This window comes from Populus nigra, chromosome 4, assembly GCF_951802175.1.
Source record: "Populus nigra chromosome 4, ddPopNigr1.1, whole genome shotgun sequence".
NCBI classification, from domain to species: Eukaryota; Viridiplantae; Streptophyta; class Magnoliopsida; order Malpighiales; family Salicaceae; genus Populus; species Populus nigra.
The window spans coordinates 16,392,334-16,407,920 of record NC_084855.1 but is presented as its reverse complement, the minus strand read 5'-3'; the positions used below and the strand labels follow the sequence as shown (position 1 = coordinate 16,407,920).

The 15,587-nt window shown below is 30.3% G+C and overlaps 1 protein-coding gene across 1 annotated transcript; it reads left to right on the top strand.

The window, feature by feature from the left end:
- The first annotated feature begins 4,712 nt into the window (after positions 1-4,712).
- Positions 4,713-7,636, top strand: LOC133691729 (exopolygalacturonase clone GBGE184-like). Its single transcript, XM_062112335.1, has 6 exons — positions 4,713-4,962; positions 5,623-5,798; positions 6,002-6,316; positions 6,627-6,916; positions 7,047-7,260; positions 7,406-7,636. Exons 1-6 carry the CDS (start codon positions 4,713-4,715, stop codon positions 7,634-7,636), a joined length of 1,476 nt encoding a protein of 491 aa, XP_061968319.1.
- Positions 7,637-15,587: the final 7,951 nt, after the last annotated feature.

Here is a 15,587-nt window from a genome sequence, read left to right as displayed (position 1 = left end):
GGTATCAATACTCTCAAAGAGCATGCATCCCATAAACTCAAGATAAGAACCCTATCTCTCAAAATTTTGTTATTTCCAAGTTTATAAAAGCCTATTGTTTAAACATTAATGGTTAGTTTTTAAATGACGAAAATAGATATTCAAAGAATTGATTTACCTTCGGCATGGGATAATGTGTTGAAATAATTGATTTGTCTTTGGGACAAAATGATGTGTTCCAAGAATTTATTTTTCTTTAGGGCGGGACAGTGTGTTCCAAGAATTGATTTCTCTTGGGATGAAATAGTAAATTTCAAAATTGGAATTTGCCTTTGGAAAGGTTATTGAGAATAATGAAGGAAGAATCTAACATATATATATATATATATATATATATATATATATATATATATATATATATATATAATTAAATGTAACTATTTAACCACTTACAATTAAAAAGAAGATATAAAAAGTGTAATTGTAGAAGAATTTTTTATTTTTTTATATCATATATTTATATATAGCTTATTTTAAAAACTATATATATAATATAAATATTTTAAATAAAATTTTATAGACATAAAACGTCGTTAAATATTTTTAATTAAGTTTTATTTTTAAAAACTCAAAATAATTTTTTAAATTAATGAAAATACTAAATTAGTTAATGATATCAAATAAGAGTTATATATTCAGAATCTTTTGGTATCAATTGTATTGGGCGTATATATATACAAATATAATGCAGCTTCGTTCTTCTTCTCTCTATTTTATTTTCTTTGGCCCATCTTATTTTTTAATTTCATCATGTTTTTCTAAATTTTTATCTCAAACTTTTTTAACAAGTGACTGTGTTACCTTTAAACCTAACAGGTCAATTAAATCATTTTAACGTAATTTTCACATGATTTAATTTTAAATATGGGCTAGATAATAAATCAGGTTGAGAGGTTTTTTTTTTTATCAATTTCATTTTTTTTCTCAATTTCATCTTTAGATTTTCTTTATCGATAGGCCAAGTTGTCTTTAGACAAATCAGGTTAATTAAGTTATGTTAGGGCAACTCTCAATAATTTAATTTTAAACTCGGGTTGATTAAGATGTTGGCCCAAGAATTGTTGTTTTTATTTTTCTATTAATTTTATCATTTTTTTTCAATTCACCATCAGAATGTTTTTAGTGGTCGGTTAAGTTGTTTTTATCCTAATTAAGTTGATTTGATAATGATGAGTCATTTTTTTTATAATTAAATTTTAACTTCTGGCTAGTTAAAATATATAATTGAAAGGTTTCACAGTTAATGTATGAGATGGAATTTAATAATAATGTTAAGTAATTTTTTATAATATGGAGTTTAATAATAATGTCAAGTAATTTTTTATTTGATTAATAGTATAGCCAAGTCCTTCGAACCATTCTGGAATTTTGATCCTAAACAAATCCGTCTTTTCAAAAGATACTTTAAAGTTTTTTTTTTTTTTAGCCAAGAATTTTGGATATACCCCCTCCTTTGAATTTCATCAAAAAGAACATGTACATATCCTATCCCAGATTCTTTATCTTCTCCACACATCACTGGGTTTGCCGTGGCTAAATAATTGAAACATCGTTCCAGATGTATCCTCCTCTTTTTTCACAAATTATTATTTTTTTATTCGATGATATGTAGTATTTTTATTTTCGGACCTACTTGTAAGTCAATAAAAACTAAAAACTTTTTTTTTTAATTTTTCTGGACAACCCTCTCTTAAAATTTGAACTTACATATTGAAGATAAAAAGTAAACTTTCTTAATTAAAAAAAAAACCCCTTGGAGTTCTTTTATTTTTTTCAGTTCAGATAGGGAGTTGACACGGTTATTTACTGGGACCGTTTAGTAACGTAGTTGAAATCATATTCTTTTAAATTTTAATTTTTTTTGTTAAAAATTATATTTTTAATATTTTTAGATTATTTTGATATGTTAATTTTAAAAATAATTTTTTTTTAAAAAATCATTTTGATACATTTCTAAACGAGAAACACTTTAAACTGTAACCGCTACCACAATCTTAAATATGCTCTAAGCACTAGATTATTAATGGCACGCGCTACATCAGAGGCTAATGTATTTTTTAAAAAAAATATAATCCTTAAGCCATACAAATATTTTTAAAAAGTTAGAAAAATATTCAATAATAATTCAATCAATTTAATATTATAAACAAAAAATAAAATGAAAATAAATATATTAATAAAAATAGTAACAAAGACAAATTTATTTTTGTTAAACCATGTAATCTGAGCAAAAACAAATTGAATAAAATCATGAAATTTAATCAGTAAACAATCCAATATTAAAAGATAAGATAATCAATATCATATTCAAAATCAGTGAAAAATTAATATAAAACAAATAAAAAAATAATAGAGCCCAATATAAAATTAAATAAATGCTAAAAGATAAAATTAAAAAAAAGTAATCTTAAAAAAAAAGAAAACTAAGCACATCCAGGTCAATCTCTTAAATCTAGGTTAATATCCTAAACTCACAATCTTTTCAATCTGAGACCCAGGCTCAACCAAAAATATCAATTTCTAATCAAATTAATATTAAAGGATGGAGTCAAGAAAAAAATATCAATTTAAAAAATTTTCCAAAAAAAAAAATAACAATCAAAATAACGAGGATTAATTATCACATGATAAAAATTTTAGGACAATAAAATCATAAAACAAATTCAATTTTAAAACTATCCCAAACAAAATAAATAGTAATAAAAAGAATGAGAATCCAATCTAACACATGAATTTTTTTTTAAAAAAGGATGAAATTCAAAAAAAGTAATCTAATTTGATAAATGATTTCCTATAAAAAAAATAAAAATTCAAAGAATAAGAACAAAATGAGAAAACAATTGAAGGTTTGCCATAAAATTTTAAAGGACAGACGTGGAAACCAAGATGAAGAGAAGAAAGGAAAAAAAAAAGGGCTATTAATGCAAAACCCAAGACTTGTTGGCCACACGTGCTATATAATCAAGAGGTTGTCAAGACAATTAAAACGTTGTGATGAAAGGTAGTGTTGGAGCATCGAAAACCCCACTAGAAGAGCGAGGGGGTGTCCAAACACATTACACATGCTTTTTTTTATTAAATTATCAAGCAGGCATTAAATGAAATTTAATATTACAAAAAAAAAAACTATAATGAAAAGAAAAAAACACCTTTCACACTAGGCTTTGATTTTTTTTTTTTAATTCTAAGGTCAAATTTAACTTTTTATTGTGCTAAAACTATGAAAATGCAAAAAATTCATCTATGCAAGTTATATATATATATATATATATATATATATATATATATATTTGTGTGTTTTAAAGGTATCCACCACATTTTCCGATGCAAAGAAAATTCAAAAGTCAATAAAGATTATAGCTAAAAGCTATATGTGTATCATAATTATTTTATGTGCTAAAACAAATATACAAATTAATTTGTTAATGACCAAATAATCACCCCATAAAAATGATTTTATCCTATCAGATAGGCCGTTGGTTTTTACAAGGAATGACAAAAATATAAATACACTGTTTCAATCTATAGGGTTTTGTGCCACTCTAGAAAGTGAAGATAGTTACGAATACATGTTTACAAGGTGTTCATAGTATAGTTTTAATTCAAAAATTTAACCAAATTAAAAAATAATATTTTTTATTAATAGAATCTAGATTGAACCGAGAATCGGTTCAAACCAAACTAGTTTTGTTCAATTCAAGTTAATTTTTTAACATTAAAAACTAAAAAAACCAAAAACCAATGAAGATTTATAGAGATCTTCGTGAGCGTTGAAATGAGATTCCTTGATTACAGGAATAATGAAGTCAGATATCAGCAAGAGACAGATTCAATTGTTAAAAAGAATTATTTCTTCCTTGAAGAGCCATGGACCTAAAGCTTCTCTCTCAAATTTCTTCACAAAATCCTACAAGGGTGGGGTAGCCATGATGTAAACTTAAAAGTAAGATTTAATGTTAACACATGAAAAAAAAAAGAGAAAAGAGCACAAAGAACCTCCGGGAGGGAGGGAGGGAGGGAGGGAGGGAGGGGTGGGATGGTAGAGAAGAGGGAAAGAGAAAGGGGAAGGGGGGTGTTGGTGGCTGAAAAGAAAGAAATGGATAAAATGTTTTAGGGTTAAGGATGTTTTTTTATATGTTTTTTAAGTTATTTAGATTTAATTAAATCGGTTCGATTTAATCTAGTTCAATCGGTTTAAATTTTTTTAAACCGGAATTGAACCGGACTAGGTGTTTTTTTAATTGGTTTATTTAGTTTTTTCTATCAGTTCAGTTTTTTTAATTAATATTTTCTTGATGATTTTAGTTTAATCAGTTGATCGGTTTTTTTTAACACCACTACATGTTTATAGCATCACGCAGGAAGTGTCCACTGAATGCAAATCTATAGGGTTTTATGGCGCTCTAGAAAGTGAAGATAGTTACGAATACATGTTTATAGCATCACAAAGGAAGTGTCCACTGAAAGCAAATCTGATCAATGCATCTCTTACATTTTCCAGCAATTTGGGGGGAGAGAAAGGAGGAGAATGCATGTCTCATGATAATGTGAAAAAAGAGGAACGAAGCTTATGCTATCAAAGGGTTATGCTCCATAGGTATTGCGACGACAAGCACTAGTAACAGCAGACATGTTTTGATTACTAGAAGAGTATAGAGGAAGACTGCTTGAGAATGGTTCCTTCAAACAAGCTTGCAGAGATTGGAATTGAAGCCTTCCAATTGTTGGAGGAGAGCATAGGCCCCGTTCGTAAGGCAAAGATGCCTCTGCAGTCAACATTTCAACAACAGCTTTCAAGTGCACAAGGTTCTTGTTATACAAGGGAAACTATGGAATGCTACACGGCAGCCCAGAAGAACAAGGGTGTGATAATGGTTGAGTATTTCGTTAATAAACCTGCCCCGGTGGTAACGCCAGTACCTCGTAAATATATATATTTTTTAAGGGTTTTTGTATGTTCACGACTCTACAATAATTCCATGTAATTAATCACTATAATTAGTGAATGTAAATCTTAAGGCTTTTGAATTTTTATTTTTGGGATTCATAAGGAGACTTGAACATTCCAGGAATAAGAACAACATCATGCTTGCCAATCGAGCTGTGGCTTAGATCCGCTCTATACCTCACCGAAGCATCCTAAATTCATATGGTGTATGTATCTTAAGATAGAATGTTTTTGGATTACACTGTTCATGATATAGTAAATTCTATTTTTCTTCTGGAAACCAGTGGTTGAGAGCCACACATCCCATTATTTCTATTCCTATAAGTAGGTATTGATCACTTGTGCATATATATTTATGGGAAAAGAATCGGTCATTCTAAGTCAACATACAGTGATATCTTATTTCGATGGCTTCAAGCGACCTGAAATATAGCAGGGAAGACGCAGATTCATACTTAACTAAGGTTACAGTACTATGTTTGGGGGGGCATCACTAAAAATAGAGATAGAGATAGAGATTTTAATCTATAAAAGATAAACCATGGCGAGGTAAAATTCACATTCCTCTGCAAGAACTTTGAAGATTTAAAAAGAAACCTTTCATTCTGGGCTAAACGTCACCATGGCCATTGCAGGAAGCATTCTTGTTTTAGGCTTAGCTTTGCTCTCTTGCGTGGCCGATGGTGCACTTCGCCACCATATTGGTCTCAGTGACCATCGTAGCCTCATTGATGGTAGTGGTGCCGCGGTTACAGTTTTTGATGTAACAAAACACGGTGCCAAGGCTGATGATAAGACCGATAACGCAGAGGTGAGTTCGCAAGACAAAGCCAGTCTTATAATTGATTGCCTTTACTTGGTTTAGTTCTGTGTAACCGATAACAGAACACGTGAAAAGGTTTGATTTTTTTCTGACAAAATAATTAACTAGCCTGGATTTTAATCGCTAAACAGGATTTGCGCTCTAAAAAGGTTTGCAACTCCAATTAACGTCTAACAATGTGTATCATGCAGGCATTTATCCAAACATGGCGGGCAGCATGTGATTCAGGTGCTCCAGCAAAGATGGTTATCCCTGGAGGGACATTTTTGACAAGCCCTGTCGTATTTCAAGGGCCGTGCAAAAGCACAGAGCCTATAGTTTTTGAAGTACAGGGAAACGTGAAAGCTACTACTGATCTCAGTGAATATAGTTCAGAACAATGGATCTTATTTGAAATAATTGATGGTTTAACATTGAACGGTGGAGGAACTTTTGATGGGCAAGGCAGTGCCGTCTGGAAGTACAACGATTGCCATCAAAACAAGGAATGCCAGCCACTTCCCAGTGTATGTATAGCACTTGCCACAAAATTTATTAATCATTGGCCTGACCATGATCAGGAATATGTCCAGGCCTGCACAATAAGAATCTCATTCTTCACATAAGCCATCACTTCTGTCAGTGTTGACATAAGTTTTAAAGAACCTTTGACTGCAAGCAAGATACTGTCCGGGCATTTGTTTTCATTCTGAAGAAAACTTTTCCCCATTTGTTAACATACTTAGTTGCCGGAGAGTTAATTCACAAAAGTTACTATACATGTGGTCGTAAAAGTATAAACTTGGAATGATTTTGTTACTTCTTTCCATGTTGCAGTCCATTAAGTTGAGCAAAGTAAACAATGCTCTTGTTCACGAGATCAGCTCTGTCGATAGCAAATATTTCCACATGCACGTTACAAGCTGCAACAGCATTTCGATCCACAATATCAATTTGACTGCTCCTGCTAATAGCCCAAATACAGATGGTATTCACATAAGCCATTCTGATGGTGTCCACGTAACAAGCAGCAAGATTGGAACAGGTGATGACTGTGTTTCCATTGGACAAGGATCCACAAATATTCTCATCTCTCAAGTCTTTTGCGGCCCTGGACATGGCCTTAGGTAACTTCCGTACTGATTCCCCCTCCCTGCAATCCCATTTCTGATCCAGTGAACATCATTCATGAAGTTCCAGGTATAAATGTATTCGTTTACTTACTTCTTCTCTGTTTTTGGATTGGACTTACACCAGTGTTGGAAGCCTTGGCAAGTACAAGAACGAGGAGGATGTGAGCGGAATTGTTGTGACTAACTGCACATTGTTTAACACCACCAATGGTGTGAGAATCAAATCATATGCTGCATCTGACCCTAGCCAAGCTTTAAATATCACTTTTAAAGATATCACTATGGATAGTGTGAAAAATCCCATTATCATTGATCAGAAGTATGGTTCCCGCAATGGCGCGGTAATTCATAGACAAAAATCTTATCATATTATGTATACCCATGCAACATCAGAATATTTGATAAATCCTATATTGTATGTAATTTAATTTTTTTTGAGCTTAATTAACGTTGGATTGCTAAGCTTGTTCATGTTCTGTGCAGCCATCACGAGTGAAAATTAGCAATGTTCATTACCAGAACATCAAAGGCACCTCAACTTCCGATGTTGCTGTCAGTTTTTCGTGCAGTTCATTGGTTCCTTGTCAAGGAGTAGAGCTTGTGGACATCGATTTGGCCTATATCGGCCAGAAAGCAAAGATGCCTCTCTCAGCTTCATGTTTGAATGCAAATATTGTTAAATCGGGCGGCAAACAGAACCCAGGATGTAATTGACTATTTTGTCTTCCATATCGAGAAGAATTTATTTGTCTGATTTATTATGAGCTCATTGCCTGCACCAGATGTGATTTGAGTGAGAGCTTCAATTTTTCTCTTTTTTAGGTATTTTGGATTTGTTCCTTTTAGTTTGGCCAAACAAATGAGAGTGTGTGTCAATGAGATCAGAGCTGGATTCACAACTTATGTTGTATGCTAGTTATGTAGCCTGTGCTGGATAAATTTTCTTTTTCAATATAATAAAATTAATATGTAAATGTTTATAAAATGTTTTTAGACACGGAGAACAAATTTTATTCTAAAATAAAAAATTCCATTCATGCATTTAATTTATTAAATAAAAAATCAATTTGCCTAAACTTGAGTTAATTAGCTACATTTACAACTTAAATTTTAAGATTGTAATATCTATATAAAAAATAAACTGAAACAAATTATGATATCAACTCATTATTGAATGATAAAAAAAAATAAAAATATTCAATTCAAAAGGAGCAAAAAAAAATATCTGGATTAACCACGGGTTAACCAATCAAGCCCGCGCTTCGAGTCATGCATCTTACTAGATCTAATATAACTTCGTTTTCAAAATTATTTTCATTTAATTATATGTCAACCATATGTGTGGGAAAAATGTCTGTTTTTTCAAGTCAAAGAAAAAAAAGATCTTTAAAAAACAAACAAAGAATTAAAAGAATTTTTTTTTTTACTAAAGGATGTTGAAAATATATTAAAAAAAAAACAAATAAGCCAAGAGCGTGGGCCTACCCACAGGCCAGGCCTATGAAAAGAGGCCTAGCTAGCACGCCAAGAGTTTTTTTCCCAATATAAAAGAGTAGATGCTATTTTTTGATACTAAGGGTAAACAATGTCATGAACCCTTTATTTGTTTAAATAAAATAGACAACTTGTTTTTTGGTCACCCAGACGCCGACAACCTTGTGGTTGCCATCAAATCAAGACTTTGGTTTTTTTTTTACCCTAAAAATTCAACATTCAATGTGTTTTTGACCTAAAATATCTATACCCTAGATACCATGATAAACTCATTTATAGCCTCAGATAACCTAAAAACCCAAAATTAACCCAAAAGCAAAACACTTAATGACCTCAAATCTACCATCTCAGGCAAGGTGAAAGAAGGGCAAGTAAAACCTAGTCTAAAGTTTTAGGACAAAATTATATTTTCAAAATATTGAGGGATCAAAAATATATAATTTGAAAATTAATAAGACCAAGGTGAACTTTTTGACCTAATTTTGAAATTGCCATCTAATTTCTTTATCTTTTTTATTTTGACACTCTTTCTTTCAATCTTGCTCATTCCTCAACAAATTTGATACAATTGGCCTTTAATTTGGCCACAAAAGAATAAAATCAACTAAAAAAACAGTTTGATTACCAAAATTGAAAAAAAAAACACATAATAAGTTTATAGTGAAATGTAAGAAGAAGCACAATGTTTTTCTCTATAGTGATTTTTATGTGTGTGTGTAAGCGATGCTAGAATATTAAACTAGGATCAACATATGGATTTATGCTTGATTCATTTATATCTTGTAGGAAGGAATAATGATAAATTATAATTGTGATCAGTTGAGACATGTATTATATATAATTAGCTTTATGACCCTTGCTTCGCTGCAGATTAAAAAAATCAATTTTTTAGAAAAAGAAAAGGAGAATATAATGGCTTATCCAACACTTTTTTTTTATAGAAAACATTTTTTTCAACAAAAAAAATATAGAGTTAACCAGTCAAACCTGTGATCCAAAATTCATTAAATCTAACAACATTTTATCTTAAAAATTATTTTTCATCTAAACAACAAAAAAAAGTTGTGCGTACATGAAACAAAAAAAAACCTTTAATTTATTGAAAGTTTGATAATAAAAGGAGGTTTTCTTGCCTAAAGTAGAAAACAACAAAATGATTAATTATTTTTTTTAATCTTAAGGGGATGAAAATACATCGTGTTTAAAAAGTAACAAAAAAAAAACCAAATAGGCCATACACTAAATCAAATAATATTATAATATAAAAAACCATAAAAAATGCAAAAGACTTGCCTGAATTTTATTTGAAAATGATAAAAAAAAATTCAATAAAATACTAAATTCAAAGGATTAAATTGAAAAAAAACATAAAAAACATAAAAAAATATTCAATGGACCTAAACAGGGTGGCATAAGCATATTGGCCAGACAAATCCAAAGGTTATGAGTTTGGACTATCTTCATATAATGTAATTTTTTAAAAAATAAAAGAGCTCAATTGTAAATAAATTCATCGTTGAAGGATGTAATTGAAAATGAAAATTGGTGCAAAAACAAAGATTAATGTCAATTTAGGTTAACACATCACACTTGTGACCCAAGTCATAAGAATAGGATCAATGCATCAGAAAAAACCACTATTCGAACTCAAAACCAATTAAATATTGAAGGGTGAGATAGAAAAAAATTAATAAAAAAGAATAATGATCAAATTCAATATAAAAAATAAATAAAATCATGAGGGATGAAATTGAAAAACAAAAATCAATTAAGAAAATGATATAAAAAATAGAAATTAAAAGAATAAGAACCAAATCTGATATAAAAATCAAATCAAATTAAATTTTATTGGATAAAATTAAAAAGAAAAAAAATAACAATTAAAAGAAGAAGGACCAAATTTGATATAAAAACTAAATTAAATTAAATTTCAAGGGATGAAATTGAAATAAATAAATAAATAAATAAATAAATAAAATGTTATAAAACAATCAATGATTAATTAAAACAATGAATACTATAACTGAAATAAGAAAAAAAAAGGACAATTTTTTTTTTGCTTGGCCAGCACAAATCCCAAGGCCATGAGAGGAAAAATAGGGGAAAAGAGAAAATCTAACTGTTGTGAACCACGACACACACCACCTCATTAGAAGCACTTCCATTTAGCGATTATATTGACATGATGGTCGGGCTATTTTGGCTATCATAGGAGGGCACATGCACCACTTGAACATGACGATCCTCTTCCATAAGTTGGTGTGTTTTCCCTAACCGCTAACCATTTTTTTATATATTGCTAAAAAGACCAAACTAACCTTCATTCACATTGTATATAATAAAAAAAACCACAACAAAAAGTCCAAATAGCCCTTAGATGATAGCTCTAAAAATTTTGGTTTCAAGAGTATTTGAGTAATTATATTATTTATAAAAAAAGAAAATGACAAAAAAAGCTTTCATGCCAGTGACTTTTTCAATTTCTTTAAGGGTAATATATTCATTTCACTATTTTTTTTAATTGAAAAAGACCATTTTGCCTCTCTTAAAATAACATCAAGTGCCTTGGCCTAGGTGGCCTAACACATCTGACCTATTAATAGAGGTAACATAAGCAAGTCTGCAAGGCCAGACCTGCATGGCTAACCTTTTTTTTTATATATTTTTTTCCTTTCTCTAAAAGGGTGGATTACATGTTATTCGATTCTACCTTTTATTTTGAAAAAACTATAAAGGCATAAGTGGCCTAACACATCTGACCTATTAATAGAGGTAACATAAGCAAGTCTGCAAGGCCAGACCTGCATGGCTAACCTTTTTTTTATATTTTTTTCCTTTCTCTAAAAGGGTGGATTATATGTTATTCGATTCTACCTTTTATTTTGAAAAAACTATAAAGGCATAAGACATCGTTTGCCTACCAAAAATCCAGCCACCGTAGTGGTGGTTGGAAAATTGGTGGTCCTTTTTATGTTTAAAAATTCATTTGTTAAAATACTTTCACCTAAAAACACCTAATAAACACCCTTAGAACATAAAAAAAATAATTTATCAATCCAAAACCCTAAAAATTTCAAAAAACACAAAATCAAATTGATAAAAAAAGCATTTCTTGACCCGATTTATTTTTTTAAGCAAGATAAAGGTTCAAAAACACCTTATTAGGATCATCCTTGTCAAATGAAATTTGTTGACATCAAGATTGATCTTTTTTATTGTCGGATTATGATCAACTAAGAATTTTTTTTCTCTCTTTTACTGTAATATGATGTCTTTCTCTTTTCTCTCACATCCAGAGATTGAAAATAAACAAAATTAAATTTTGGATCAAAAATAAAATTTCAAAAACTACAGAGACTTGAAAGGAAGGAAAAAAAATAATAGGTGGACTATTTTTTTTCTTATTGAAATTAGGGTTTCAAATTGAATTATTTATTTTTTTAATGATTTTGGACTTTGATTTCTATTAAAGAAATTTATTATTTCTCCATTATTTCTATTTACTACAAATTTGCTTCGATCAAACTAGGTGAGTTGATTGAGTTCATTTCCCATTCATTTATAATTCTTGGTTTTGTTTTATAATCATCACATTTCCTTTAACTCTTGTCTTTTTAGTCGAATTTTGATTGCAATTTCTTGCTTATAGGAAAAAAATAGTGGTATTTGAACTGAAAAAGAAAGAATAGGAAAAGGTTTACTATTATGACCAAGGTTGTTAAAATCACAAGTAGAGTCGTAAAATCTTATGATTTTACGAGTCAACATGTATATAACATGTCAAATCAGGTTTAAACTCGAAATTGGTCAAACTCTGTCAAAATTGGTAAAATCGGATCGATTTTACAAGTTTGACCGATTTCGAGTTTTAACCCGTAAAAGTTAAAAAATTTACTGCCTCCCTATCTGAGTCCCTTGACGCTCCACTACATAGTCCCCACTCCCCAATCTTCCATTTTCCCGTTACCCAAATCTCAAATTTTCAATCTTAGCAAACTAACACCAGCATTAGAGGATCTTGGGTATAGGAAAGCCTTATACTGTATTTTAGGCTGGGAAGGCATGATCGGAGGATCGAAATCATGGGAAGACAGAGGTAGATGGTGAGGAATCAAAAGAGTAAAATAAGAGATAGGAATACTTATATAGAGAGAAATACTGTGTTTTAGACTAACCATTTGTTAACTACAAAGAGAGATGATAAAGACTCAGAGAGAACTTTAAATACATGTCTTGCTTGGTGGGATATTTGGACATTATTTTTAGGACTTGTTACTAACATAAAAAAGGTGGAAGGTGAGGTGGCATGAGATTAAATTGATGTCATTTTCTATGTTTTTGTTCTCGTTGTCACAGGTTCACTGTATTGGTCTTTGTTAAATTTTTTTTGAAGTTGGTGCTTAGAATATTGTATCATCTCACTAATTTTCTGTAGTGCGTTTCAAGACCTGTCCTCTATAAAATGTTCTGAAACTCTATCAATAAAACATAGTTGTTCAATCTTTTTTTTTCTTTTTGTATTTTTAAGTTATTTAAACCGTGTATGAAATTTTATTTGAAATATGTATTTTAAGGTGTTTGAACATTTGTATTGTTTATTTCACTTTTATTTTAATTGTGTTATATTATTATTTACTACTTGACTGAAATTGTTAATATATAAATAGTTAAAATATTTTTCTTGCGATTTTACGATTTTATGATTCGAGTTTACGATCCGAGTTTATATTATATATTTCGTGTCATGTTAAAAAAAACATTTTTAACAACCTTGGTTATGACCCTTTTATCAAGCGACTGGATTTCCTTCGTCAATGACTTTTTATTATGTGTCGCTTTCTCATCCTAGTTTTTATAAATGCCTTTGGCAGGTGCCTTTTTATGCATCATTTTCGGTGGATTATTGGCCTTTACTTAGAAGTTACCAAACATTTATAAGCAATGAAGGATATGCTAATTGTAGTATCAAATGATATGCATGACAATGCTGCCAAACTAAGTCCAATGTAGGTAGAAAAGCTTTGTCAAGGTAGGTTACACATCTCTTTTTTCTCTATCTTTATTGTGAACTACCTTTTGACTTACGAGATTTTGTTGAGTAGAGCCCCAAAGGTGAACCGAAGTTTATGATGTGATCTTAGTTTTAACACCAAGAGATCTATTAGAGATTTAATTGGATCTAGTTACAAGACTTAGAGCAAGGAAATTCAAGGAGAAAATTAATAGACTTTTTAAAATATATGAGCCAAGGTGGGCATTAAGAGGATATTAAAAAATAAAGTTCATTAAATCATAGAGTTTCTTCAAATAGCATTGCCCTCAGCTAATTTAGGCATTTGTCATTGCTAGACTCTATTCATAGCTTTGATGGATTTTTTGAATCACCATTTGATTATGTGCCTTTTCCCCCTACCTGATCTGCTTATTATCTATTATCCCTCTTAGGGTCCATTGTATTGCCCCTATCTACTCAACTTTTCAAGGATGACTTACAAAAATTATCAATGTCATTTATATCAAACTTTGCAAACTCGACCATTGACTTTTTTTTGTTTGAAAATCACTTTTTTATTTTAGAATCAACTCGTAAATTTTAAGGATCATACTCATTCAAGTCTAATTGTTGCAAAGAAATAATGAGATTTATCATTTTAAAAGTGTTATTTGATCGTTACCCTAAGCCATGTTATTCATCACTAAGATGCATCTTTTGTGCATTTCTATTGACAATTGACAGGGTAATGATTGAGAAAGAAGTTCTAGCTCAAAGTTGAGTTATCCATGACTCAAATGAATTTTGTTTCTTGCATTTTGAAAATATAAATTTACTCGATGTAAGCTTAAAACAATTTTATTTTGAATTTCTTACAATTTCCAGGGGTTTTAATCTTTTTTAAGGAAAAAAATGATTTGGTTTGTTGAAGGTACGTGATGAGATGACCTTCTGTTTTTATAAGTTTCAAAACAAGAGGCTCGAGTAAAACTTGATGTTTTGTAGAGAAACATTTGTCTCTATTTTTTAGCATTGATTTTATCAGCATGAATAATAATAAGTAGCTTGTTTGTGATGTCATGATTCTTATGAAAAAGGTCTTCTGTATTTAACGAACCCCATTTATTGGTCAAAGTTGCTTGCTTGATTATAAAGGACTTTTAAGAGCACATAATCAGGCTATAACTTTTTGGCTATGAAAGAAACGAATTCATAGGCTCAAGAGTATTTCAATGCTTTGAAGACTTAAGATCACTGTAATTATGTCTTTCTTTTCTTTCATCATATTTCTTTAATTCGCCCTTTTTGATTGCTTTGGTAGGGCATCTTTATTTTTACTTTTTGACATAGACTTGGTCATTTTTGTGTTTTCATTTGGGCATGCCTCTCAACATTTGAATTTCTTAGGCTCTTTTGGATTTTCCACAACATCTCCTATTTCTTTGATCTTTGAATTTTTGCTCACTTTCCTAGTGTAAGGTGTGATCCTAATTAAGATCAACTTTTGATCTTTAGAATTTTCATTTGCTCCTAGTGTGGGGTATGATTTTAGTCATAGTTTTTACAAATAAAAACTTATACAAGTTCAAATGGAGACCACAAGGGATATATTTTAGAATATGAAGGGATAACAAAGATGGGCTTTCATCATTGTCGCACATCACCCACGCAGCTTCTGTTGACGATTTTCGTTCGTTGATTAGGTTCTTTAGGAGTCGTCACCTAGTATTTGATTCAAGGTCACTAGGAAACTCGGGTGTATTGGTCTTGTAAAAGATTCACGGGTAAGGGACTGGTTATGGCTAGAGAATGTATTAGCACCCCTAGCGCACCCTACCTAAGGTAAGCTGCTTCGCAATTTGATGTAATTTAAAGGTTTTCAAAAGTTGTCTTACCAATGATTTCTTAAAAAGAGAAGAAAAATTCTTCTCGGTAAGGAGATCCTTATCTTATCAGATAAAAAAAAACTAATTGCTCTAGCATCAATAAAAACAAAAAAAACTTTTCTATTTGATATCAAGAATCCATCTTACGTATAAGATTATAATCCTGGATATCAAAAGATTTTTTGATATTTTTTTTTGAAATATAAACCAAATTCAATGCAAATTAAAACATTTTTTTTTCTTTTTGTCTTTTTAATTTTTTATCATTCAAAAACATACATAAAAAAAGTAC